Raw genomic sequence first — 25,558 nt, forward strand, 5'->3', positions numbered from 1 at the left:
ATTTGAGCTGACAATTCATCAGTTCTGTTATAAATGCAACAGGCATTCAGATATAGAGCCTTTAGTTCCGTCTATTTACCATTTTTTGCAAACTCTGGCATTATCTGCTGGCACACTCTTAAGTTTGTATGCTCTGTCCCTTCCTGCCACACTCTGATTATCATTATCCTTATTGCAACCTTGCTCTCTTGACTTGTCCTTTCTCTTTAATTTACCATATCTTCCCTCACGTGATCCCTCGCTCTCATTATTTAGTTTAAAGCCCTCTCTACTGCCCTAGATATATGACTCCCAGAACTAGTTCCAGCATGGTTCAGGTGAGGACCATCCTAATGGTACAGCTCCTACATTCCCCAGAACTGGTGCTAGTGCCCCATGAATCAAAACCCATTTTTCCCACACTAATCTTTGAACCAAGCATTTAACTCCCTAATCTTATTTACCCTACGCCAATTTGCTTGTGGCTCAGTTGATAATATAGAGATTATTATCCTTGAGTTTCTCTTTTTAATTTAGCACCTAGCTGCCCTCCCTCCCTTTGCAGAACCTCTTTCCTAGTCCTATCTATGTCATGGTCCATGTAGGGACCAACAGCAACTGGATCCTACCCCTGCCACTGCAAGTTCCTCTCCAGCCCCAAGCAGATGTCCGAAACCCTGGCACTGAGCAGACAGCAAAGCCTCTGGACTTTCACTCTCGGCTACACAGAAAATTGTGTCCATCCCCCAACTATACTGTCTCCTATTACCACAAAGTTCCTATTTACACCCCCCACTTGAATGGCTCCCTGTACTACAGTGATTAATTCGCTCATCCACCTTGCAGCTCCTCTCCCATCTATACAAGCTATAAGAACCTTGAATTTCAAGGGAAATCCATAGCTTTTCTAAACAACTCTTTAATCTGCCAACAAAATTCAGCAATATCTTTCAACAGAGATTTTACTGTCTTTAAAGATTGCAAATCATTTCTAGCAAAGTGCTGTTGTAGAATTACTACCCAGTACAACTTGACCTTCCCAGTTCTTTCTTTCCACCTAGACACTGATCTGATCCAATACTGTTAGGTTTTTATAGTGGCAGCGATTTCTGAGGGTAAATCATGGATGGTAAATTGTGGAAGTTCTGTGGTAACTAAGTTATGTTCCCCACTTTCACCTGCATGCATTGAGACAGATCATTTTACAGTGACATGGGAAGGAAATCATGCTGGCCAATTTTGGAGAGAGTGAAGGTGTCTCACTCCCATATTATTTGCCAGAGGATAACACCAGAAAAATTGAGACTTTAGCAAAGCAAATCCAGGCCATTATGGAAGGATAACTACTGAGCAGGCCTGAATTAAGGTACAAGGTTTGACATTAATAAAGTTTTGTTTTTGTCTCGTACCGCAAATCAAGATGCTTAGTATATCTTGAGCCAGTTTTTGATTCCACTAGATAATTCCAAATATTTATCACTTTTGAATAAATATTTTTTCTAAATTGTTTCAAGTTTAACTAATTTAACTTTCTGGTTTTCCTGTTCTACTAGTCCAATAAACCTTAAAATTATATTTTGAGTTTCAGGTACTTTAATACTTTAGACAGCAGAGTTTATGCCTCTTTCCTCGTGGTTGATCCACTTGAGATTATTAATGTTGCTCTCCGCTGTATGTCCCTCTCGTGCACATGGAGGCTCTCCTGGTGTGTGGCAACCAGGATTACATGCATTTAATCCAAGTTATTTTAATTTGATTTGTTTTGTAGTTTAGTTCTTCATTAATTGTGACCCCACCTTTCTATCTGCTGTCACGAGGCCAAACCCAGTGTCTCCTGATGATGAAAAGGCATCTTTGCACTTTGACCCCGGTCTGCCGCTGACGTCACGGGCGGAGCCAGGCGGCGGCGGCGACGACGACAAAATGGCGGCAACGGCAGCCGGTCAGAGTCTGGGAGCCGATCAAACCCCGGTGGCGGGTCAGTCCCCCGGTCAATGTCTAACGCCTGTCTTGTTGGCGCTTGCTGCTCTCTTGCTGACCCGCTACCTCCTGAAGCGCAGGACCCGGGTTCGGCACAGGCTGCCCCCCGGCCCGCCCTGCTGGCCCCTGATCGGCACGCTGCCCTCCTGGAGAACCGGTTCCGGGGCTCAACTCCCGCCGCACCTGCAGTTCACCGCCCTGGGCAAGGCGTATGGCGACATTTGCAGCCTGCACCTGGGCAGTCGGCTCCTGGTCGTCCTCAGCGGCTTCCAGATGGTTAGAGATGCGCTACAGCGCAACGCCGAGGTGTTCTCCGACAGACCCACCATCCCTCTGATCACCATCATAACCCAGCGCAAAGGTTAGAGAGAGAGAAAGAGAGCACCAACCGATTAAAGAGTGCCAGTGGGTGACAGAAACTAACTGGATAAAGAGAGTGCTAAAGGGTGACAGCACCAACTAAGGAAAATGCCAGTGGGTGACAAGAGCACTGACCGACTAAAGAGTGCGCCAGGGGATAACAGTATCACTTGGTTATAGAAAAAGAGTACCAGTGGATGATAGAATACCCACTGATTAAATAGAAAAAAGCCAAATACAAAGGCCAGATGCTGGAAATATGAAATAAGAACAGGAAAAGCTGGAAATACTCAGCAAGTCAGGTAGCATCTTTGGAGAGAGGGAGGCAAAGTCAATGTTTCAGGTCAGTGACCTACCATCACAACTGGGAAAAAGTTAGGGATCTTACAGGCTTTAACCAAATACGCAGGCAGGGATTGGAGTGAGGGGAGGGAAAAAATACGGAATGTCTGTGAGAGGGTGGAATGCAGGAGAGACTAAATGAAAAAAGGATGATGCATGCTATGGGGCAAGTAAAGATGGGCTTGGATGAGATGACAGTGGCCGAATCATTACCGATAGCTGCTGTGAAAAAAACTGGGAGTGGTTCTTATGATTTAAAATTGTTGAACTCAAATGTTGTCTTAATCGAAAAAATGATGCCCTTTTCCTTGAACTTTAGAACAGTATAGTGGGCCAAGGTCAGAGTAGGACAACACACATAAAAGTTGAGTGCGCATCAAAGTGTTTATGTGGTGTGAATGTTTGTTGAATGTTTGATATTGCTTGTGAATGAAATAAATGCAATGTACTGTTACAAAATGTATATATATTTAGGTGGACATATGAAGAGGTGCAAGTTCTCAACAACAAAAAAACAGTGCAGTAGTCCATTTTCTTCTGCAATTGATGACTTGATAACAAAATTGCATCCTTATTAAGCCTATAAAAACAAAAAAACTGCGGATGCTGGAAATCCAAAACAAAAACAATAACAGAATTACCTGGAAAAACTCAGCAGGTCTGGCAGCATCGGCAGAGAAGAAAAGAGTTGACGTTTCGAGTCCTCATGACCCTTCGACAGAACCTTATTAAGCCTGCATTTTTAAAGCTGTGCAGTTGTCTGAACTTGTTAATTAGTTTGTAATTAGAGAAAAATTATCTTAAATAGAATTTCACCCCACAGTCTTATGCAATTTTAATAAAAAATAGTCATGAATCTTGTATATTATTCCACATTCCAGATACAGACAAGTGATTAATGTTTTCTAAATTAGCATCTTCACTGCCACCTAAGTTCTCCCAGATGAGTGTGTATTTTTTTTTTCATTTACAGGATGTAGGCTTCGCTGGTTGGGCCAGCATTTATTGCCCATCCCTAATTGCCCTTGAGAAGGTGGTGGTGAGCTGCCTCTTGAACCGCAGCAGTCCATGTGGTGTAGGTACACCCATGGTGCTGTTAGGAAGGGAGTTCCAGGATTTTGACCCAGCGACAGTGAAGGAATGGTGATATATTTCCAAGTCAGGATGGTGAGTGACTTGGAGAGAATCTTCCAGGTGGTGGTGTTCCCATCTGTCTGCTGCTGTTGTCTTTCTAGATGGTAGTGGTTGTGGGTTTGGAAGGTGCTGTCTAAGGAGCCTTGGTGAATTCCTGCAGTGCGTCTTGCAGATGGTACACACTGCTGGTCCTGTGCATCAGTGATGGAGGGAGTGAATGTTTGTGGATATGGTGCCAATCAAGTAGGCTGCTTTATTCTGGACAGTGTCAAGTTTCTTGAGTGTTGTGGGAGCTGCCTCATTTAGGCAAGTGGGAAGTATTCCATCGCACTTCTGACTTGTGCCTTGTAGATAGTGGACAGGCTTTAGGGAGTCAGGAGATGAGTTACACATTGCAGGATTCCTAGCCTCTGATGTGCCCTTGTAGCCACAGTATTTATATGGCTAGTCCGGTTCAGTTTCTGGTGAATGGTAACCCCCATGATGTTGATAGTGGAGGATTCCGTGATAGTAATGCCAATGAATGTCAACGGGCAATGGTTAGATTCTCTCTTGTTGGAGATGGTCATTGCTTGGCACTTGTGTGGCGTGAATGTTAACCTAAGAGCATTAGAAATAGGGACAGGAGTTGACCATTTAGCCCTTTGAGCCTGCTCCGCCATTCAATAAGATCATGGCTGATGCTCTTGTGTTTCGATTTCTCCCATCTAACCCCGATAACCTTAGATTCTGATTAGGCAAGGGTCTCAATCTTAAGATAAAAGCAAAATACTGCGGATGCTGGAAATCTGAAAAAAAACAGAAAATGCTGGAAAAACTCAGGTCTAGCAGCATCTGTGGAGAGAGAAACAGAGTTAACATTTCAAGCCTGTATGGCCCTCCTTCTTCAGAATCTATCTACCTCTGCCTTAAAAATATTCTAAGACACCTCCTCCACCACCTTCTGAGGCAGAGAATTCCAAAGTCGTACAAACCTCTGAGAGAAATTTCTCCTCATCTCTGTCCCAAAAAGGTGACCCCTAATTTTAAAACAATTGCCCACTAGTTCTGGACTCACCCACAAGAGGAAACATCCTTTTGACATCCACCTTGTCAAGGCCGTTCAGAATCTTGTACACTTCAATCAAATCACCCCTTACCCTTCTAAACTCCAGTGGAAACAAGCCCAGTCTGTCCAACGTTTCCTCATGACAACCCACTCATTCCAGTTGTCAATCTAGTAAACCTCCTTTGAACTGCTCCAATGCATTTACATTCTTCCTTAAATAAGGAGACCAAAACTGCACAGTATTCAAGGTGCAGTCTCACCAATGCCCTGTATAACTGAAGCATAGTATCTTTACTTTTATATAATAAAAGTAAAATACTGCGGATGCTGGAAATCTGAAACAAAAACAGAAAATGCTGGAAAAATTCAGCAGGTCTAATAGCATCTGTGGAGAGAAAAACAGAATTAACATTTTGAGGCTGTATGACTCTTCAGAGTAGAGCCAATCCTTACTTTTATGTTCAATCCCTCATAGTAAAGGATAGCATTCCATTAGGTGCCTTAATTACTCATTTGGACTCGAAACATTAACTGCTGCCAGACCTGCTGAGTTTTTCCAGGTATTTTTGTTTTTGTTTCAGATTTCCAGCATCCGCAATTTTTTGCTTTTATCTTAATTACATTTTGTACCTGCATACTAACTTTTTGTGACTTGTACTAGAACACCTAGATCCCTCCACCTCAGAATTATGCAGCCGTTCTCTATTTAAGTAATACTCTGCTTTTTTGCTCTTCTTGTCAAAGTGAACAACTTCATATTTTCCTACATTAAACTCCATTTGCCAGATTGTTGCCCAATCACTCAACCTATCTATATCCATCTGCAACCTCTTCATGTCCTCTTCACAACACACTTTCCTACCTATCTTTGTGTCATCTGCAAAATTAGCTACTATGTCTTTACTCCCCTCATCTAAGTCATTGATGTAAATTGTAAAAAGTTGAGGCCCCAGTACAGACCACTGTGGGACTCCACTCATTATATCCTGCCAATCCGAAAAATACCCATTTATGCATACTCTGCTTCCTGCCAGCCAGCCAGTCCTACTTGTCACTTATCAGCCTAAGCCTGGCTATTGTCCAGGTCTTGCTGCGTTTGGACATGGACTGCTTCAGTATCTGAGGAGTTGCGAATGGTGCTGTACATTGTGCAATCATTAGCGAGTATCCCCACTTTTGACCTTATGATGGAAGGAAGATCATTGATGAAGCAGCTAAAGATGGTTGGGCCGAAGACACTACTCTAAGGAACTCCTGCAGTGATGTCCTGGAACTGAGGTGATTGACCTCCAACAACCACAGCCATCTTCCTTTGTGCTAAGTATGACTACCAGTGGAGAGTTTTCTCCCAATTCCCATTGACTCCAGTTTTGCAAGGGCTCCTTGATGCTGCACTCGGTCAAATGTGACTTTGATGTCAAAGGCAGTCACTCTCATCCCGGGAGTTTAGTTCTTTTGTCCATGTTTGAACCAAGGCTGTAATGGGGTCAGGAGCTGAGTGGCCCTGGCGGAACCCAAACTGGGCATCAGTGATCAGGTTATTGCTAAGCAAGTGCTGCTTGATTGCACTGTTTTTGATCCCTTCCATCACTTTACTGATGATCGAGAGTAGACTGATGGGGCAGTAATTAGCCGGGTTGGATTTGTCCTGCTTTTTGTGGACAGTACACACCTGGGAAGTTTTCCACATAGCTGGGTAGATGGCAGGGTTGTAGCTGTACTAGAACAGCTTGGCTAGGGACGTGGCAAGTTCTGGAGCACAAGTCTTTAGTACTATTGCTGGAATATTGTCAGGGTCCATAGCCTTTGCAGTATTCAGTGCCTTCAGCCGTTTCTTGATATCACATGGATTGAATCAAATTGGCTGAAGATTGGCATCTGTGATGGTGTGGACCTCCGGAGGAGGCCAAGATGGATCACCCACTTGGCACTTCTGGCTGAAGGTTGTAGAAAATGCTTCAGCCTTATGTTTTGCACTGATGTGCTGGGCTCCCCCATCATTGAGGATGGGAAAATTTGTGGAGTTTCCTCCTCCAGTGAGTTGCTTAATTGCCCACCACCATTCACGACTGAATGTGGCAGGACTGCAGAGTTTAGATCTTATTCGTTGGTTATGGGATCATTTAGCTCCATCTATCACTTGCTGCTTATGCTGTTTGGCAGGCAATAGTCCTGTGTTATAGCTTCCCCAGGTTGACACCTCATTTTTAGGTATTCCTGGTGCTGCTCCTGGCATGCCCTCCTGCACTCTTCATTGAACCAGGATTGATCCCCTGCCTTGATGGTAATGGTAGAGTGGGGTTATGCCGGTCCATAAGGTTACAGATTGTGTTTGAGTACAATTCTGCTGTTGCTGATGGCCCAGAGTGCCTCATGGATGCCCAGTCTTGAGATGCTAGATCTGTTTGAAATCTATCCCATTTAGCACAGTGGTAGTGCCACACAACATGATGCAGGGTATTCTATGTGAAGGCAGGACTTTGCCTCCATGACGACTGTGTGCGCTGGTCACTTTTACCAATACTATCATGGACAGGTGCATCTGCGGCAGGCAGATTGTTGAGGATGATATCAAGGTCGGTTCCCGCACCACCTGCAGCAGACCCAGTCTAGCAGCTATGTCATTTAGGACTTGGCCAGCTCAATCAGTAATGGTGTTAATGAGCCATTCTTGGTGATGGACATTGAGCTCCCCCATCCAGAGTACATTCTGTGCCCTTGCCACCCTCAGTGCTTCCACCCAGTGGTGTTCAACATGGAGTACTGATTCATCAGCTGAGGGGGAGTGGTATGTGGTAATCAGCAGGAGATTCCCTTGCCCATGTTTGGCCTGATGCTATGAGACCAAAGTGGGGGCCGGTGTCAATGTTGAGGACTCCCAGGGCAACTCCTTTCCGACTGTATACGCTGTGCCGCCACTGTCGGGGTAGGACATACCCTGGGTTGTTGAGTGTATTGATTTTGTGTGGATGACTATGTCGGGCTATTGCTTGACTAGCCTGTAAGGCTGCTCTCCCAATTTTGGCACTAGGCCTCAGATGTTAGTAAGGTGGACTTTGCAGGGTCACCAGGGCTGAGTTTGTCACGTCGTTTCCGGTGTCTAGATTGATGTCTGGTGGTCTGTCCGGTTTCACTTTTTTTTGGAGACTTTGTAGCAGTTTGATACAACTGAGTGGCTTGCTAGGCCATTTCAGAGGGCATTTAAGAGTCAACTACATAGCTGTACGTCTGGAGTCGCATGTAGGCCAGACCAGTAAGGACAGCAGATTTCCTTCGTGAAGATGGGGTTTTTACAACAATGACAATGGTTTCATGGTCATCATTAGACTTTTAATTCCAGATTTTTTTTGAATTCAACTTCAACCATTGCTGTGGCAGGATTTGAAGCCATGACCCCAGAGCATTACCCTGGGTCTCTGGGACCCAGCGACAATACCACTACACCATCGCCTTCCTTTTCTTTTTATACAGTATGCTATTTAATCATTGGCTCTTCAGGGAGTGTTAAGGGAAGTAAGGAAAGGAAGAGTGAAACAAGACAGAAACAAAAAAAAATGGCTTCAAAACAGTAACAAAAGCTGAGGGAGAAACAGTAAGTGACAAATGTTGTATTACTTGATCTTCTCTGCAAGATGAGCTTTTCATCTTAGCTTTGCAACCATGGGGAAGTACTAAGTGAAATGTTAAGGATTTCCTAACTGGGAAAGATAGAAACTGGAAAGAAGGGTCACTCCTAGTGGCATTCATGCACCTCTGTTCCTATATTTACAAGAGCTCTGAAATGAAAGCTGAAAATGCCAGAAACACGGTCAGCCTGCTAGCTCTGAAAAGACTATAAATGGTTACTGCATAAAATGCTATACACTTCAGTTAAATAGAATAATTGAAACCATGAAGGCTAGAACAGTGAGCACTGTTCACTTAAAAAGACAGAAAAAAACTGGAAGGTGGAGAGACAACACAAGGAAAGGTCCTCAAAGGGACAAAAAAAAAACACAGCAAAAGCCCCTTTCCCCCAACGAAAAAACCCAAAATGTAAAAAAAAGAAAAAAAATTCCAGTGGCCTCCCCTCATAAACCTAAAGGGAAATAAAGTTGTCTTCACCCACCTCCTGCCTCAAAAATATTGTCTGGTTCCTGAAGAATCAAAATTGATAAAGAACTGACACTGTATAAAATCACAGGGTAATTTACAGAACAGATTAGAATCAAATTCTTGTGAAACTAATTCTGTAATGACTTGGTGTAATAATAGTTTGAAGATAGTACTGTGGGGGCAGATTGTAGTCATAGCTGGAACTGTTGCTCCATCCAATAAAAGTACAAGTCACGAGCCATGTTACTGCTCAGCCTGGTTGCTGAGTACGATGTCTGACAAAGATTAGTTCTCCATTTGTGGTTAGAAAGAAAGTGCCTCGTCACGCAGCATAGATCAAATTGACAGTTGGGAGAGGGTGAAGCTGTAAGGATGGTGCAAAGGCATGTTGGAAATAAAGGGTATAATAAAGTGCTGTTTGTAGTGTTGTTTTGTGCTATCACGGTGGCACATCTTAATGTACCAACATGCTGCAGAGATAGTTCAGTTATCTCCTAATTTGAACGAATAAAAAGGCTCTCCATAAACAGACTAAGTCACCTACAAATCAAAACCTGTTATATATGGATAGCCTAGCATGGGACTTGATTATGTGATTTTGATTGACACTTTTGGGCAGCAGGGAAGTGCTACATGGTCAGAGGTACAGTTTTCTGGCTGAGCATATCAGCCTGCATGTGTGCATTTATAAACATCGCACAGACTTCTTCATGCAGTGAAGAAGAGCAAGGAGCTCTCCTTGTATCCAGGCCTATATTTCTCTAGACAACTTACAGTGGATGCTGAAAATCTGAAACATAAACAAAAAGTGGTTGAAATACTCAGCAGGTCAGGCAGTTTCTGTGGAGAGAGAAACAGAGTTAACGTTTCAGGCCAATGAGCATTTAAGATATATTTTTCAAAATAGCTTGTCGTATTTCAGTGGAGTCAAGAGAAGCACTATTGTTCCTTGTTCTACAGAAATAAAAGTATAAAGAAGTTAGTTACGTGTTTGTAGTCTGCCTCCAGCAGTTCCTTTTTGGTCTGCTGATTAGCCTGCTGTGGATGCTGAAAAGCTGAGTGGCACATGCTGTGCCCAGCTGACCATGTTCTTTGAAGCAGGATTCTAAGACAGGCACTAGGACCTTAATTTTCATATTCATGGTGCGTAATACCTATTTCAGGCAGATGCCTTGAACACTTAGAAGTTGCTGGCTTCCAGTTTGTGTACGTTTTGATGGGGTTTGGACCCAAGAAATATTTTGCTCAAAAAAACGAGTGCAATGGTGATCCACCTCACCCCCGCACTCTCTCCCCAAATTATACCCAATGTGCAAGGGACAAATTATGTCCATGAACATCCTTTTAAAAGATTATAAAAGTTTTGCATCAATCAACTCTGATGTCATGGGGTACTTTTAAATATTGGCCCTGTGCTTGTGTAACACTTCCAGTTTCTGCCTGTCAATGTGTGAAGCACTTGCATTTGAACTTGCATGTTGAGGTGAGCTACACTGAGCTTTAGCTAGTTCAGTGAAGTTCACCCTATATAGGATCCCTGATCAAAAGCAAAATACTGCGGATGCTATAAATCTGAAATGAAAGATTGAAAATGCCTTAGCAAGTTCGGTAGCATCTGTGAAGCTAAGTTGCCACAAGAGGTTATTACACAAAATTAGGACTCCTGGGATTGGGGGTGATGTATTAGCATGGATTGAGAATTGGTTAATGGACAGAAACTGTCGGAAAAAAGTGACATTTTCAGGATGGCAGGTTCCTACTAGCAGCCTATTGCAAGGATCAGTACTTGGGATTCAGCTATTTACAATCTACATTTATGGTGTAATTAATCTGTCTTGTTGGAAATATTCATTGCCTGGCACTTGTGTGGCATGAATTTTACTTGCCATTTAATCTGCCCAATTCTGAATATTATCCAGCTCTTATGACATGCAAGCACAGACTGAGGAGTTGCAAATGGAATTGAACATTGTGCAATCATCTGTGAACATCCCCACTATGGAAGGAAAGTCATTGCTGAAGCAGCTGAAGATGCTTGGGCCTAGGACATTTTTCTGAGGAACTACTGCAACAGTGCTGTGGGCTTGAGATAATAGGCCTCCAACAACCATCTTTTTATGTGCTACTTTCTGCTAGGTATGATTCCAGCTAGAGAAGAGTTTTCCCTTGATTTCTATTGACTTCAATTTTACAAGGACTCCTTGATGCCAAACTCGGTCAAATGCTGCTTTGATATTAAGGGCAGCCACGGTCACCTCTGACATTCGGCACTCGAGTTTGGACCAAGGCTGTAACATCTGGAGTCAAGTGGTCCTGGCAATGAGTAGTTTATTGGTGAGTAGATGTTACTTGGTAGCACTGTCCATAACCCCTTCCATCACTTTACTGTTGATTTTGCTCCATCATAGTATGTGGGCATTATCGTACATCCCTAAATGCCCTTGAGAACATGGTGGTGAGCCGTCTTCTTGAACTGCTGCAGTCTGTCTGATGCAGGTAACCCACAGTGCTGTTTGGAATGGAGTGCCAGAATTTTGATGCAGCGACAGTGAAGGAATGGTGATATAGTTCCAAGTCAGGATGGTGTGTGGCTTGGAGGGGAACTTGCAAGGTGTGGCGTTCCAATGCATCTGTTCCCCTTAAACTTCAAGGTCAGGGTTATCGAACCTATTCGTATGAGGGGCCATATTTCAGTTTTTTCTCACTCAAGGGGCCAATAAGCAAATTTCAGAAAAATAAGGTTTGGCACAACATTAAACATGAATTTATTTTTAAAAATCAATATCAAAGCAATAAATTGATAATTTAAAGAAGTATTTAATTAGAATAGCCATTAAAAAGTGCAAAGCAACAGAGCTAACCAGTGAAGCCTTTTTTGCCTTTCCACTTAAGAAGCAGAGCTAGAGAGAGACAGAGTGGGCCCCATGTCATGATCCCCAAGGAAGGGAGTGGGGACCGGGGCCAAGTTAAGGAGTTGGGTTTAAGTAACACCATCTTTGCATTTACCTGTGGTGGCACACACTTCAAACTGGACTCAGCAGAATTCATATGAAAGTGGGGGTTGGAAGCGGGTTGCCTTTCAACCTGGGTTTTCCTTCTCCAGCAGCCTGCTTTATAGAAAGGCTTTTGGGGAGGGAGGAGGGGAAGGGGGTGTGTGTGTGTCTGGTTAATTCCCAGTCTTAGGGTCCTCACACTCACTTTCTCGCTCTCTCTCTTACTCGCTCACTCACACGCACACTCACGCAAACCCACTCAACCCCCGCTGGGCTTGGAAAGTTTGCACACTTTACCTTTAATGAGGAATCCGGGACGGCTGTCAAGGTGTGCATCCTCACTCCGCCCTGTCGGAGAATCCAGCTGCTCCAATCTGGAGGCTCGGTGGGCATTGTTGCTGTGAGTGCTGTTCCTCATGGCTTCTTTGGTCCTCTCTACCATCTTGTGCTCCTTTAGGGGCCTGGCACCTACACAGGAGGGTAAGGGAGAAGGTGGCCAAAGGCGGAGAGAGAATGCATTTACTTTCACGGTGCTCACTGCTCCTCCAATCGCAGACTTTCCTGCATTTGCTGCTGATATCAAAAAAAAAACGGGAGAGAACCGGCCTGTGATTAGAGGAGCAGTTCCTTGCAGATCTGTTACTTCCACTTACCTGCATCTTGAACGGTGAGTATGCAGGCCAGATTGTGGCCCACGGGCTGCATGTTGGACAACCCTGTTCTGGCTGGTAGAGGTCGAGGTTTTGGATGGTGTGGTTGAAGGACCACGATGAGTTTACTGCAGTGCATTTTGCACATGGCTCACACAAGGGCAATGATTGATGGTAGACTGATGAGTTGGTAGTTGACTGGATTGGATTGCCTTGATTTGTGAACCGGATACACCTGGGCAATTTTCCGCATTGTTGGGTAGACACTAGGGTAGCATTACTTGAACAGCTTAGCTAGAGGCACAGCTAGTTCTGGAGCACAAATCTTCAGTACTGCTTGGATGTTGTTCAGGCTAAGAGTTTTTGCTGTATTCAGTGCACTCATTGTTTTAGGTATCATGTGGAGGGAAGTGAATTGATTCTGTGACAGTGGAGTCTCAGGAGAAGGCCATGATGATCATCCATTCAGCACTTCTGTCTATTACTGAAATTGTAATGTATCTGGAGCTATGTGCACCAAAAAATACTCTATAATGGAAATGTTAACTGTTGCATGTTATGATACTGGAAAACACTTCATGATTCATGATGTCAAGAAGCTTGTAAATCACTTGTCTCTTACTAAATCATTTGTTAATGTCTTCTTCAGTCCTGTTGGTCAGCAATTATTTAAGTATTAAAGAGAAAGTGTATTCAACTGAAAAGTCACAATCAGATGTTATGAAGGTGTAGTATATACATACTATTGGACTCAGTTAACCCTTTGCGCTCGTTTTCAGAACTCAGTTTTACTATTTTGACATCCCTGCTTTAACAAAGTGCCACTCAAGTAATGACTGTCAATTGCTGGGAACAACCTTGTAATGTCATTAAAGAAGAGTTTTTTCACAAAGGGCTGGATTTTCATGGGAGTTGGGGAGATTCTGGAGGGGTGAAAATGGCAGCAGGGAGCCAATTCCGGATTCCTGACCATATTCCCGGGATTTCCGATTTTTATTAGAGTCTTTTAAGGGTGCAGGCAGGCTCGGGTTGCAAGCCTGCATCCTGCACTCCCAACCTGGCCGGCTCCTTGTAGAGATAGGCATATCCTGGTCCTCCGCAATTTTCGTGGAGTTGCGCCAACTTTTCAAAGAGTTGTGGTTCATGGTACCTCAGAGGTTCCACAATCCATAGTCTGGATGAAAGACCCTTTTGAAAGGCAAGTTCAAAAGGTTCTCTTCATGCTCCCCAAGCCAGGGTGTAACCCCACAAACCCACTATGGCCCCTCATGTGCACCCCATATCAAGGTATTACACTTCCATGCCCACTCAGCCACTATACACTGTATAGAAGCAGTTAACCTTATAGTGACAATAGGATGTGTGAAAAAAAAAGCTTTAAAAACAGTCAATGCTGGAAAAACTCAGCAGGTCTGGCAGCATCTGTGGAGAGAGAAACAGAGTTAACTTTTCGAGTCCAAATGACTTCTTCAAAACGTTAACTCTGTTTCTCTCTCCACAGATGCTGAAAAGTTGGCGCAGCTCCATGAAAATTGCGGAGGACCAAGACATGCCTATCTCTACAAGGAGCCAGCCAGGTTGGGAGTGCAGGATGCAGGCTTGCAACCCGAGCTTGCCTGCACCCTTAAAAGACTCTACTAAAAATCAGAAATCCCAGGAATATGGTCAGGAATCCGGAATTGGCTCCCTGCTGCCATTTTCACCCCTCCAGAATCTCCCCTGTTGAGTTTTTCCAGCATTTTTTGTTTTTATTTCAGATTTCCAGCATCTACTTTATTTTGCTTTCACTTTAAAAACAGTCACTTATTGATAACTTTCCACTTCCTTAAAAAAAAACTCCTTTTTACCGCAGGCCAATAAAAATGCCAATCATCCAGACCACTTAATGTATCAATAGCAGGCACTGAAAGCACTTGAAATCTCTTTATCTTGTGTAAATAAACATTGGTTGACTGACAGAAGAGATCAGAGAAGCAGAGCTGTCAATCAAACAATGTTTTCCCTGGGGCTCAGTTGTTTCAGTGCTGTAATGGATTTCTGGGCTCTCAGCCATGAATATATAATGAGGCTTGGCTGAGAGCCCAGAAATCTATCACACTGTTGAAACAGTTCAGCACCACCCTGTGGCTGCCTTTAAACATTTTCCCTGGTCGGCTGGTCCAACTGCAGCCCACACCTGCCTGCCCGCCCCCCGAATGAAAATCCCAGCTCTTCTGGCACTTTCTCCTGAAGCAGGCAGGCTGAGCCAGGAATTTTTCCGACTCCTGTGACCTGCCTTGAGAATGAAAATCCAGCCCAAATGTGTACTCCCAAGTTCCCTTTAAATAGCAGTTTTGAAACAACATGAAGTGCAACTGAAAGATAGTAAGCAGTGCACAAGCATCTGGCTTCGGAACATTTAAGATGATGTAACCATTTAGGAGATTGCAAGTGCTCTTTAAAGTAATAATAAGTACTTTTGTGATTATTTTCAGGGATAGTCTTTGCACCATATGGTGTGGTCTGGAAGCAACAAAGAAAATTTTCCCTCTCGACACTGAGACACTTTGGTTTCGGGAAACTTGATCTAGAGCCTAAAATCATAGAGGAACTGCAGTTTGTGAAGTTGGAGTTTTCCAAAGCAGTGGGAACAGCCTTCTCTCCTTTTCATGTCATTAATAATGCTGTGTCTAACATCATTTGCTCAATGTGTTTTGGGAAACGGTTTGATTATGAAGATGAGGAATTTAGAACCATGTTGAGTTTGATTGTCCGAGGGATGAAATTAGCATCAAACAGCCCTGCAATGCTCATCAATATAATTCCTTTACTTCAGTATTTACCCTTTGGGCCTTTCAAGGAGGTTGCCCAAACAGTAAAAGATGTAACTGCGTTCCTGAAAAACATTATTGCTCAGCACCGAAAGACTATGGACCCTGAAAACCCACGTGATTTTGTTGATTTTTACCTGAAAGAAGTAGACTATGAAATACAAAGAAACCAAAATACAAGCTTCAGTGAAGATTATTTATTTTATATAATTGGGGATCTCTTTGTAGCAGGGACAGACACGACATCCAACACTGTGTTGTGGGCTATTCTCTTTATGGCTGCACATCCGGAAATTCAAGGTACATAACTGATTCAATATGCTTAATACAGGGGATCACTGGGAAAAGGTTTGTAAATAATGGGTTGAAAGATCATATTTATTTTGTACAAGTAACACAGTTATGCTTTTCAATACATATGAAAACTTGCCCAACTTTGTTTTTCCCAATTCTTTTTAAAGCATATAAGTATCCATATGTGGCACAGTGCAGTGACACTGCTTTGTGTCAAGCTACATGATACACTTGCTAATTGCCCCACAAGATGTTTTTAAACTCTGGGGCAATGTATCATGGAATTATATAGTGCAGAAGGACATTGTTTGGCTTATCGTGCCTGTGCCGGCTCTTTGAAATAACTATCTAATTAGTCCTGTTTCCGTGCCCTTTTCCCATAACCCTGCAAAACTTTTCATTTTAATTATTTATCAAATTCCCTTCTGAAAGTTATGATTGAACATGCTTTCACCACCCCTTCAGGCAGTCATTCCAGATCATAATGCATTCGCCTCATCTTACCTGTACTTTTTCTCCCAATTACCTTAAATTTGTGTCACCCAGTTATTGACCCTTCTCTCGCTGAAATTGATGATCTTATTTAACTCTTACCAAAGCCCTTAATAATTTTAAGGTCTCTATTAAATCTTTCTTTAATGTCCTTTGTTGTAAAATGACAAAGCAGTTATAATTAAGAAAAATTGCAATTGTTGCTTGCAGCATGTGGGGCTGAGCTTTACCATGCTATGCTGAAATAGACTGATGATTCATGAACTGAGAAATATTGAATGCAGTATTGAGTAGAGTAGGGTAGCAGCATTGATTAGAGGCTAAAGGTGCCAGATCAAGGGTTACTATGCAAAATAAGAGTTCATGGTGTAGGGGGTAACATATTAGTATGGAAAGAGGATCAGTTAGCTAACTGGAAGCAGCGAATATGGATAAATGGGTCATTTTTGGGCTGGCAAGCTATTAATAGTGGAATGCCACGGATAGGTGCTGGGGACTCAACAATTTACAATCTATATCAATGACTTGCATGAAGCTAAATTTGCTGATGACCCAAATATAGGGAGGAAAGTACATTGTCAAGAAGACAAAGAGTCTACAAAGGGATTTACCGAGGTTAGGTGTGTGGGCAAAAATTTGGCAAATGGAGTACAATATGGGAAAATGTGAACTTGTCCACTTTGGCAGGAAGAAGAGAAAAGCAGTATGTTATTTGAATGGAGAGAGACTGCAGAACTCGGAGATACAGAGGGATCTGGTTGCCCTGGTACATGAATCACAAAAAGTTAGTAAGCAGGTACAGCAAGTTATTAGGAAGGCAAATAGAATGTTGTTGTCTATTGCAAGGAGATTCAACTATAAAAGTAGGGAAGTGTTGCTGCAGCTGCACAGGGCCTTCATTAGACCACATCTGGAGTACCGTGTACAGTTTTGTACAGGATATAATTGCATTAGAAGCAGTTCAGAGAAGGTTCACTTGACTGATTCCTGGGATGAAGGGGTTATCTTCTGAGGAAAGGTTGAGCAGGTTTGGACTTTACCATTTGGAATTTAGAAGAATGAGAAGTGATCTTATTGAAACATATAAGATCCTGAGGGACTTGACAGGGTGGATGCTGAGAGGATGTTTCCACTTGTGGGAGAATCTGGAACTAGGGTACACAGTTTAAAAATTAGGGGTCTCTCATTTCAGATAGAGATAAGGAGAATTTTTTTTCTCTCTGAGGTCGTTCGCCTGTGGAATTCTCTTCTCCAGAGAGCAGTAGAGGCTGGGTCATTGAATAAATTCAAGGCTGAGTTAGTTAGATTCTTGACTGACAGGGGAGTGAGGGTTATGGGGCAGACAGGAATGTAGAGTTGAAGCTACAATAAGATCAGTCATGATCTTATCGAATGGTAGATCAGGCTGAATGGGGTCGAATGGCCAACTCCTAATTCTTGTGGCCATGTGTAATGAGACAGTGTTGATTGTCATGGCATGACAGCAGAACTGCAATGATTTGTCAAGCAATTTTGCCCAATAGTGTTGCAATTATTTTATTGAGGAGGACAGACTTTTTAGAGACTTGCATTTTTAAAAAGCAAATATAACTCGCCATACAATTCCAAATGTTATGCCCAAAGATGATAGGAAACACCCTTGATTGTCTTTATTTTAAACTCTAGAGCTGTTTGTCAAAGCTTTTTAGCTGTTGGAAGCAGACATTTTGTGTAGAACTTATTCTTAAATCATTATGGTTTTTTGTTCCAGTAAGGTCATAATTACATTGCTGTCAATCTACTCTCATTCATAATCTAACTGGAGCAAAATTTTTATGGCTTCGTAAACAAAATGTCTGCTCCCAGACTATGTGTAGCCAGGTATTCTAATGCAGAGTGTTGGAACGTTCCGTAAACATGACTTTAATTTTTTTTTGTAGAAAAGGTTCAAAGAGAGATCAGCATTGTTGTTGGTGAGTCTAGACCACCTTCTCTCAAAGACAAACTTCATATGCCCTTCACAGAAGCAACAATAATGGAAATTCAGCGGATGACCACGGTGGTTCCACTTGCCATTCCACATATGGCATCAGAAACTGTTGGTAAGGGTGCTGCTGAATTAACAGTTATTAAACATGCTAAAGGTATTCATGAAAGATCCGCCAGATTTTATGTTGAAACAGGGACAGAGTTAACCAAATTATATTCTATGTGCTACACTTTTAATATTATTAATCTGACAGAAATTAACAACATACTCAAAATAATCGTGAGATTGACTGTCTCACTCTCTGGTCCTGATTCTAAGCCCCACCCCCAGCATGGAAAATGGGTAGGTGGGTGGTTTAAGTGATAGAAGTGGCTTCCCTCCTCTGATCCTGCTGCCTTATTGCCATGTTCCCATGTTAAGGTGTTTCTTTGAGCAGACGAGTAGGATCCTTCAGCTGGAAGGCTGTGGAGTCTTTCTTTAAATATGCAGATTGGATCTAATTATGTCATTGGGACCTGATCTTGAATTTTAGTTGGAGACCAGATGTCAGAGCATGAGCAAAAAGGGCCTAGCAAGGCAAGTTTTGATACCTTGTTGCCAGTCCCACCTGCGGGGCCAGAGCACCCCCACAACTACTTGTGACTGCTGGGACTGTTTCCTGGCTGTGGCCTCCTGCTGTTAAATTCCCCCCACCAATAGCTAGGTAGTGGATTTGTTTGGGTTTGGGCTGTAGTAAATTTATGGAAATGAGGCCTGGCTGTTAAAATTGTTTAGAAATTACAAGGAAGGTTCAGGGCAGAGGTCATTGGATGGTAGTAAGCCTCAGGTGCACCGTCATCTAGTCTATATTATTAATATATTAAAAAAAGAAAAGATAGTTTGTGGTTCATGTGTGTAGTGCTCCATCATGGACCATGCTTTGGTTGAAAGAAGGACAAAGCATAACTCGATCCAGATTTACCTGTAACTATGAGGCCTATATATATCTGCCAAAGAAGTAATACACCAGTTAGGTTTTTTTCCCTCAGTGACTGAAGTTTCTAACGTCCAAAATAGAATGTTTAGTATAGGATATAAAAAGGCATACTTCAGAATAATTAAATTAAACTTATCTATGTAGATGAATTTTGAGCCTTTTAGTAGATTCATTAACATTTTCTTGTCAGGGTCTTAGCACCTCTCAAAAACTTAGGCTTGATGTTGATATTTTGCCCCAGATTATTGCTCTCATCAGCTTCAGGGAGGTGGCAGTTTGAGCATGTCCCATCATATGGGATAGCTGACATTTTGTCTGCTTCCAAAAAGGGTATATTTCCTCAGTGCAGGAAGGAACTTTTGGTTTCTTTCTAAATGATTTGAAAGCTAGCTGTAGAATTTTTCAGGTAAATTTTCAGTTATTTATTTAGATGAAAGGGACAGATAGAAAGAACCTGTCTTAACTTTTGTTGTCTTAATTTTTGTTTCTCCAAATAAGAATACATATATAACTTATTTCAATGAATCAATTTTGAAATCTTCCTAGCTTTAATTGCTACACCCTATTTTTCCTTGATAGATAATGTGAGCAGTTCAGTTAATTTTATCTGTACTAAATATTTGTCAACATGCAGTGGGTTAAAAAAAATTGGTCTGCATCTTGTATTCTACAGTATTTTATTTGCCAAATGCCCATTTCCAAGTCTTCACATTTCCAGCTGTTGACCGCTCTGCATGTGTCCACTATTCACCCTTTATGTTGCTTAGTCAGCTCTCAACTGTCCCACTGTAACTACCCATCTCAATTATTTATTACCCCCGTTCTCAATAACTTTCCCCGAATAGTTCACCCCCACAGCTAATGTTGACACTACAAATGTTCCCTTGCCATAGCCATGAACTCAAATTCACCCTACCCATCCCACACCCTACCTGAAGTGCTCACGACATCAATACCTTCCCCACCTCCCAGCCCACCCATATTCTGTACTTAATCTGTTACTCGATATGTTTTTCTGTCCCTTAATTACTTACTTATCCGGTGTATATGACCACTTCTCCCTAATCCTCAAATACTCCTCTAAGTTCCAAAAATTTACACAATTGCCCTGCTCACTTTGAGCCATCTTGAATCCCCTTGTGAATCCTTACAAATTAGTCCCATTTTCCCAAGCAGTGCATCTGCTAATTTATCATAATGCTACATAAGACATTTCCATATAAACAGTATCCTCCAACCTCTGAAGTGCAATATTATAGTAGATCAATTAGTAATATGTTAAAACCATATCTCAACACCCTCTATATCATGTTTTGCTGCAATCTTAAAACCCTGTGTACTTCTCAGATGCAAAAGGAAACTGGCAAGCATATTCGAGTCTGTACATTTCCCTGGCCAGACAACAGTTTACTCAAAAGGCTGATGTGATTTTGTTGCACATTTGTAGTGCCGTTAATGAGAGCCATGCTTTTGAACGGTTTGGGCTAGCACTCCTAGTAAGCTTCAACAGTCATTGAACTATTTTGAACCACTCCAGGATGCATGTGGCCATCTCTTAACTAATATTGCAGGAACACCCGATGAGGGCAGCAGAGGATAAAATGGGGGCGGGAAAAAGAATAAAATCTAAAATATATATATTTTCTTAAATATATTTGTACTGAAACTAGAAATTACCAACTTTAATTTATAACTATATAAAATGTTAAACAGACAGGGAAAATGGGACTAAAAGAAATAAAAATCAGATTGAATTCAAGTTCTGTTACTAATCCCCTCCCTCGTGTATGATGCTAATTTGTATTTTTTTTCCAGACTTTAAAGATTATACTATACCCAAGGGAAGTATAGTGGTTGCAAATCTGTGGTCAGTGCATAGAGATCCAAGCATGTGGGAACATCCTGATGAATTTAATCCTTCTCGCTTCTTGGATGCAGATGGAAATATTGTGAAAAATGAAGCATTTATGCCATTTGGAATAGGTAGAGCTTTTTTTTTGTGAAATATCCCCCTTTAACATTTTTTTCACGTTTCTGCAATTTGAGCTCACTGCCATTTTTCAGCACAGAGGATTGGAGAATTGCAAATGTTATACCCTTGTTCGAAAAGGGTGTAAAGATAAGCCCAGCATTTACAGGACAGTCAGTTTAACCTTGGTGATGGGAAAACTTCTAGAAATGATAAATTTGGACAAAAGTAATAGTCATATGGGCAAATGTGGGTTAGTTAAGGAGAGTCAGCATGCATTTGTAAAGGAAAAATTGTGTTTGACTAACTTGCTTGAGTTTTTTGAGGAGGTAACAAAGAGAGTTGATGAGGGGTAGGGTTGTTGATGTAGTATATGTCAACTTCCAAAAGGCATCTGATAAAGTGTTGCACAAGACTTGTGAGCAAAGTTAAAGCTCATGGAATAAAAGGCACTGTGGCAACATGGATACAAAATTAGCTGAGTGACAGGAAACAGAGAGTAGTTACTAATTAATGTTTTTCAAACTGGAGGAAGGTTTATAGTGGAATTCCCCAAGGATCCACGTTAGGACCTGCTCTTCCTAATATATATATATATATGACCTAGACCTTGGTGTACAGGGTACAATTTCAAAATTTGCAGCAACAGAACTTGAAAGTATTTGAATTGTGAAGAAGATAGTGCAGAAATTTGAAAGGATATAGACAAGTTGATAGAATGGGCAGGCAAATAGCAGATGAAATTCAATGTAGAGAAATGTGAAGTGACTCATTTTGGTAGAAGGAATGCTGAGAAATAATATAATGTAAAGGGTACAATTCTAAAGACGTGCAGGAGCAGAAGGACCTCAGTGTATACATGCATAAATCATTGAAGATGGCAGGACAGGTTGAGAGAGTGCTAAGTAAAGCATGCAACATCCTATGTTTATTAATAGGGGTATAGAGTACAAAGGCAAGGAAGTTATGTTAAACTTGTGTAAAACACTGGTTCAACTTCAATTGGAGCATTGTGTCCAGTTCTGGGTGCCACACTTTAGGAAGGATTAGAGAGAAGGCATTAGAGCGAGCACAGAAAAGGTTCACAAGAATGGTTCCAGGGATGAGGAACTTCAGTTACATAGACTGGAGAAGTTGGGACTGTTTTCCTTGGAAGAAGAGAAGGTTGATAAACGTAGTCAAAATCATGAAGGGTCTGGACAGAAACTGTTCCCATTGGTGGAATGATCGAGAACCAGAGGGCACTAAGGTAATTGGCAAAAGAAGCAATGGCGACATGAAAAAAATCATTTTGCAGTGAGTGGTTAGGATCTAGAATGTACTGCCCAAGAGTTTGGTGGAGGCAGGTTCAATCAAGGCATTCAATAAGCAATTAGATTATTATCTGAAAAGGAGGAACATACAGCGTTAAGGAGAGAAGGTGGGAAGTGACACTAGGTGAATTGCTGCTTTCGAGAGCTAGGGCCAAATGGTGGTCTCTTTTGCTGTAACCATTCTATGATATCCATGCTAACTTTCCTTTTTCTATTTATATAAAATATTTTACTATGTTGTTTTAATTCTTGAGTAATCCAACTCATAATTTCTTTTTACTTGCCTTATTTTGACTTCTGTTCATGTCCATATTGACCTGAAGTCTGTTACTATCATATTCCCAGTTTAGTACATTTCCAAGTTTTGTGTCATCTGTAAACTTTGAAATTATGCCTCCTATATCCAAGTCCAAGATATTGATATATATCAAAAAGAGCAGTGGTCTTAATATTGTTTCCTGGGAAAAAACACAGTATATATCCCTTCAGTCTGGGGGGAGAAAACTACTCTCTATTTTCCGTCTCTCAGGCAATGTTTACTTCAAAAGCTGCATTTTGAAGTGTTGAAGACTTGGGAATAATATTAATTATTTGGTTCTGAAGGAATGGAATGGCATTTTCATTGTCATTGTCTTTATTTGTGTTAGTTAAAAACTATCGTGTTGTGTTAATTGAGACTATCCTATGTACTTAACAGTAATATCACTTTAAGATGTGAATTCAACACTCCTCTCATCTAATGCAGCATAAAGCAATCCAGTACAGAGGAAAAATGGGACACCTCAAGACAATGGGACATTCTAACATTGCTGTACTCCTTTTGATTTCAGTAAATGAATCGCTGTGTGTCTTTAAAATGATAGTGGGTTTAATTTAGCCATTAGGAAAATATGAAACAAGTGTCTACAACATATTGTCAGCTGACTCAGTCAGTACAGAACTCTATTCACAATCAGCTATATAAATGAAAAGCTGTATTTGTTTCAATTGCTATGCCATTCTACATGGTAAAAAGAGAAATATTATGTACTTGCCAGTGTTTCAGTCCTTCTTTGTTCCTATGTTTTAAAACTGGGGTGCTTTTCTCTCTCCCTCTCTTGCTGTCAAGCAAGAGAAAACAAGGAAATGTTAAGGCATAGGACTAGTACAGCTTTTTATACAGTAACTGAATGTTATAGGAAGAAACAACCTAAGGTTCCTACGGTTTCTTTACCTCTAGGGAATACATTTGACTGTAGATAGTTGTAGCGTTATTTTATGATCCAAGTCCATTATATTATAGTGGAGCTAAGACACTTTGTGATACAACACTTCATATAACACATTGGGCAACATTTTTCAGGCACCAACAAATAAGCAGTGCGCAGCCACTTACACTTGCCCACAGACTTTGTGGACTTTTGCACTGGAACATGCAGTTTTAGAGAGCTAAAACAACATGGTGCCCTTTGCAGGAGTTTAGGGACCTGTGTGAGTAGGGCAAACAATGGTGTGTTTCCTTAGCCAATCAGATTGTTTAATCCTTACTAAGACATGCAGAGCCAAACTAGGAACCGGATATTAAAATATTTAATTCATTGGCAAATTATGCGCAGAAAGTGAAACAGTGGGACAGAAAGAAAGATGGGATTGAGAGAGACAATAGAGCGAAAAATCTTCAACAATAATTAAAATCTAAGGAATGAGACACCACATTTCTAAAGTTAATTTTCAGTGCCAATGATGTTGTTTGGCAGTAAAACTAAAATACACAGTAGGACAGGCTTCTAGAAGGAGGAGAAGGATGGGGAGAAGGGCTCTCAGCAAGATGCCATATCGGCAGAAGCTCTTTAGGGAACAAATTTGTTAAAGAACAGATTTCAGGAATGCTGTGACACTCTGGAAGCTCCTTTGCACACTTGTCCCACAACCATGAAGGCAGCAGTCTGAACTTCCACTGCAACACTCAGATGTTGAGTACATGTGGCTTTTGCTGCTGTGGAATTAAAAACTCACTTGCACTTGAAGAGTCAAGAACTTTTTCTCTGGTGTGTTTAGTGGGTGTCCACACGTTATGAAGGGCAGTGTGTGTTAAGAAAGAAATCTGATGCATTTCAGCAGAGATAGGAGTGGAGCTATATTATAATGCATGCTGTGGATGACTAAGGATGGTGTTCTATGATACAATACCAGGGTGCTTTATATTGATCTGTTCTGTTTCTTTGATTAGGAAAACGGATCTGTATGGGAGAGCAGATGGCAAAGATGGAACTCTTCCTGATCTTCAGCACCCTCCTACAATCATTCTGCTTCAGACTTCCTGAAGGCAGTGATGTACCAAATATGATCGGCCAGTTTGGCCTAACACTGTCTCCAGATCCTTTTAAAATCATTCCTGTCAAGCGATAAACTACTTGTTGAAATGAGTCACCGTCTTCAAGGTTTAGAATCTGCAATACAGACAAGGAAGTCTCTATCTTTTTATCCTCCCTCAATATTATATCCATTAGAACTCACTAACAATCCATACTATGTTGACTGTTTATTTTGCCTAAGATGCCAATTTCTAACTTGCCTCCTTTATTTGTGGTGCAATATTGATAACTCAGATGTGTCGCCTATGGTGTTACTTTGCTGCTGCTTTCAATTAGCAGAAAAGCTAAAATCAGTTCCAAACTCACTCCTTGATAGAATATTTATTATTCCTGTACAGAATATGATCAAATACTTGAAAATTTCCTATTTTCTTTGTCATCCTGGATTTGACATCAGTACTTAAGACACTTAAGATTATTTTATTTTATGTATTTCACTTTTAAAGACTGTCTACTATTTACAATGAACATGTGGAACAAGCAGTGCAAACAATTTAATGGAAATACAGCTTTTATACCTTTGTGAATATGGTTGCCTTTCAGCATTCAATTTTTATTCAAGGAAAGGCACAAGCTCAAGGAAATGAAAATCACTGGTCTGAAGGGTGAATTGTTATATTTGTTATATTTACTGCTTTGGATTTGACTGAAGGAAAAAAATGGCAATTAGCTATAGAAAAAGGGTACAGCAGCTGGTTCATTTGGAAAATGCTTATTTACTAGCTAAGTGGCTTAGTACCATGACACAAGAAGTTGTGTATTCTGTAAAAGATGTGCAATATGCACATCTTAGAGGGCAA

At 41.4% G+C, this 25,558-nt stretch overlaps 1 protein-coding gene across 1 annotated transcript; it reads left to right on the plus strand.

Moving 5' to 3' along the window:
* Nucleotides 1–1,875: 1,875 nt before the first annotated feature.
* LOC121280717 (cytochrome P450 2U1) lies at nucleotides 1,876–25,285 on the plus strand. The gene is made up of 5 exons (XM_041192835.1): nucleotides 1,876–2,320; nucleotides 15,056–15,691; nucleotides 18,097–18,258; nucleotides 20,938–21,105; nucleotides 24,614–25,285. The coding sequence occupies exons 1-5, from the start codon at nucleotides 1,903–1,905 to the stop codon at nucleotides 24,790–24,792; spliced, it is 1,563 nt and encodes a 520-aa protein (XP_041048769.1). The 5' UTR covers nucleotides 1,876–1,902; the 3' UTR covers nucleotides 24,793–25,285.
* The last annotated feature ends 273 nt before the right edge of the window (nucleotides 25,286–25,558 follow it).

Source organism: Carcharodon carcharias, chromosome 8, assembly GCF_017639515.1.
Source record: "Carcharodon carcharias isolate sCarCar2 chromosome 8, sCarCar2.pri, whole genome shotgun sequence".
NCBI classification, from domain to species: Eukaryota; Metazoa; Chordata; class Chondrichthyes; order Lamniformes; family Lamnidae; genus Carcharodon; species Carcharodon carcharias.